Raw genomic sequence first — 2,960 nt, forward strand, 5'->3', positions numbered from 1 at the left:
CATTATATTATTATTATTAATTCTTATTATTCTGTATTATTATTATTATTATTATTCTTATTAAAATAAAACTAAAAATAATAGCAACGTTTGTTTTATTTATTTATATTATGTACAAATTTTCCAATATGAACAAAATTTTTATACAATATCAGACATATTAATCCAACTGTTATGTTTTTCCGGAAATCCTAACCATTTAACGAAAAGATTATTATGTTTACGTTTCAAAACTTTTTCAACTAAATATATATCTGGATATTTGGTTTTCTGTATTTCTTCATTGTAAAAACCTCCACTTATAGGATTGCCATTTAAATCTTCCAATAAATATGTGTAAGGATAAGTGTACTTAATTTTTGCTACTCTAAATAATTCAGTTGTCCAGTTGGGTGTATAAGACTTTGAAAATATATGTTTAGCTTTACTTATTCGTACAATATCACCCACTTGAAATTTAGGTTTCCCATCTATCATTTTAATGTCATTTTGTTTTTTTATCGTTTTTGATGGTATCATATTTATTCTATGTATGGTACCGTTGTATTCATTGACAACGTCATCAATTACGTCTATCCACCGATATGAACCTCTATAATGAAGTGCTTTAAATAATTTAGTTTTGATAGTTCTAATTACACGCTCAACAATGGATGCCTTTTTTACTGAATAACTACTATAATGATTAATTTTATATTTTTCCATTAAAGATTTNCTGAGCCTTTTTTCTGAAGGATAGGGCTTCCGGTTGCGACCTTTTTGTTTCGACATTGTTTTAACCACTTCAACACACACTCCTTTACGTCTTTGTACTTGCATGATTTAATCTTCAACTGTTTACAGGCAAACCACTTACTACTAAAAACTTATCTTTAATTTTTAAAATTGTAGCCAATGTACATGCAGAAATCCCGAATTTATTAGCTATGTCTAATTTTTTAATGATGTTTCGTTTTTCTACTACTGATTACGAACACCTTTTACTTGTCTGAGCCATTGCAACTTGTTTCTCAAAAGGAAACAGAAAAGTACCTACGAAATGCTGGTGTTGAGACACCTTGTCGACAATGACACTAAATTTAGGGAATTTTTTCGTTTAACGCCTCACTTATTTAACGAAGTTCTGAACAATATTAAAGGTGACATAAAATCCTCCCCTTCAAAAAGGTATCCAATTCACAATGGAAGCTGTGCCTAACATTAAGGTAACTGCTCAAATATTATCATTAATATTATTTTTTAAACGTCATTGGAATGTGAAGTAATGTATTTTTTTGAAGCAGAAATATTTATTTTTACACACTGACGTGGACGTATTATGAGCATCTTGTTCGCTATATCTGATAAGACTCATATGGTTTTCTGCCATATCAATAGCTGAAAAGTCCATTGAAGCTTCACTTTTCGCTAATGACACGTTCTGAGAAGTATATGGTGCATTTATTAGATTACTTTCTGTATTCTCTTCGTTAATATTTTGGTTGACAGACTCTGGGCTACTGGTAATATTTTGTGGAATTTCAGCGGCTACTGGAGCAACATTGGATACGGTCCTAAAAAAAAAGAAAAATACACATTTAATTTTAAAATATTGAAATTTTGTTTAAAATGATAAAGAAACCAACAAAATCACCTACTTCGTATGTGCAAATGCTGATTCCTCAAGGAATCTAAACATGTCTAGTTTTTCCCGATCTTTGCCAGTTGCAGCTGATCCTGTACCAAGATTTTTCTTTTTTCTTATGTAGTAGTTTCTAAGATTTATCCACCTTTTTTACAGTCTTCTCCTAAAACAAGTTTTTTATTGCAGGTATCTAGCAACAAGAGAGTCATTTCGATCCTTAGCATTTTCATGGAGAATATGCCATAGTTGGATTAGCAATATAATCCATAGTGTAGTACGCGCTATTCGAAGGATCATGAGCAACATTTATATGCCAACACCCACAGACGATCTGTTAAAGGAAAATGCAGAAAAATTCTACCAATTTTGGAATTTTCCGAACTGTTGCATGTCAATTGCTGGCAAACATATTCGGATTGTTTGTCCTCCAAACACTGGCTCATTATGTTTCAACTACAAAGAATACTTTTCAACTGTTTTGTTGGCTGATTGTAAATTCGTAGCAATTGATGTTGGCTCATACGGTGGAGAAGGTGATGCTGGGGTGTATGAGAGGTCGAATTTAGGACAGAAAATCAATGCGGGTCAAATGAATTTTCTAGCTCCAACTAAACTTCCAGGCACAGAATTGCTCCAGCCTTACGTGATTCAGCATTTGCGCTTACAGAATGAATGAAGCCCTACCCACAAGCTTCATCTGCTGCAGTAGCTACATATAATTATCGGCATTGCAGAGCTAGGAGAACTTCTGAAAATGCATTTGGAATTTTGTGCCAGTACTTCAGAATATTCTTTACTCCAATCGCTGTTAAACGGTTAGAATGCGTGGATAACATTATTTTTGTTACATGCATTCTCCACAATATGTTACGACAAAGTAAGATACCATGTCCAGACCAAATTACAAGCTCAAACCCATCTCTTCCCGTACACAGTTGTATGACCTTGGCGCCTAGTAATAATAGGCATGCAAATTTTGCTGCTGGATCTGTTCGAGATACTTTTAAACAATATTTTAACAGCAGAGCCGGAAATGTTCAATGGAAATGTCACCATGTAAATCGTACCAAATAGTTACAAATATATAATAGAAACATGTTTATTTAGTTTACCTGTTTTATTTGCTCCCATATCCTTTGCAATTTTTTTCCAAATATTTTCTTTCATTTGTATGTCCTTGTAGGTTTTTACACGTGTAGCATACAAGGCAGTAAACTCTAATTTGCGATATTTTGCACTCAATTCGCCAAACAATAATACTTCAAACTACTAAATATCTCACCAAAAATTCGTCTGAATCCAACATTGTTTGATTCCCACGGAATACCGCCAACGA

The 2,960-nt window shown here is 32.8% G+C and overlaps 2 protein-coding genes across 2 annotated transcripts in view; one reads left to right on the forward strand and one right to left on the reverse strand.

The window, feature by feature from the left end:
• The window catches only part of LOC108742350, a 12,222-nt gene extending 10,513 nt beyond the window's left edge, over nt 1-1,709 (reverse strand). Inside the window, exons 1-2 of the mRNA XM_025978562.1 lie at nt 1,638-1,709; nt 1,304-1,553 (exon numbers count right to left, since the gene is read on the reverse strand). Of these exons, the coding sequence (XP_025834347.1) occupies nt 1,304-1,553; nt 1,638-1,678 (291 nt within the window). The 5' untranslated portion in view covers nt 1,679-1,709. The remainder of the gene's footprint in view (nt 1-1,303; nt 1,554-1,637) is intronic.
• Nucleotides 1,710-1,919: 210 nt separating this feature from the next.
• Nucleotides 1,920-2,579, forward strand: LOC112905690 (protein ALP1-like; the record flags this gene model as incomplete). The annotated part of the gene is made up of 2 exons (XM_025978563.1): nt 1,920-2,267; nt 2,303-2,579. Coding segments are annotated over exons 1-2 (625 nt in total), but the record flags the coding sequence as incomplete, so codon positions are not given.
• Nucleotides 2,580-2,960: the final 381 nt, after the last annotated feature.

This window comes from Agrilus planipennis, unplaced genomic scaffold (assembly GCF_000699045.2).
Source record: "Agrilus planipennis isolate EAB-ADULT unplaced genomic scaffold, Apla_2.0 scaffold379, whole genome shotgun sequence".
In the NCBI taxonomy this organism is placed as follows: domain Eukaryota; kingdom Metazoa; phylum Arthropoda; class Insecta; order Coleoptera; family Buprestidae; genus Agrilus; species Agrilus planipennis.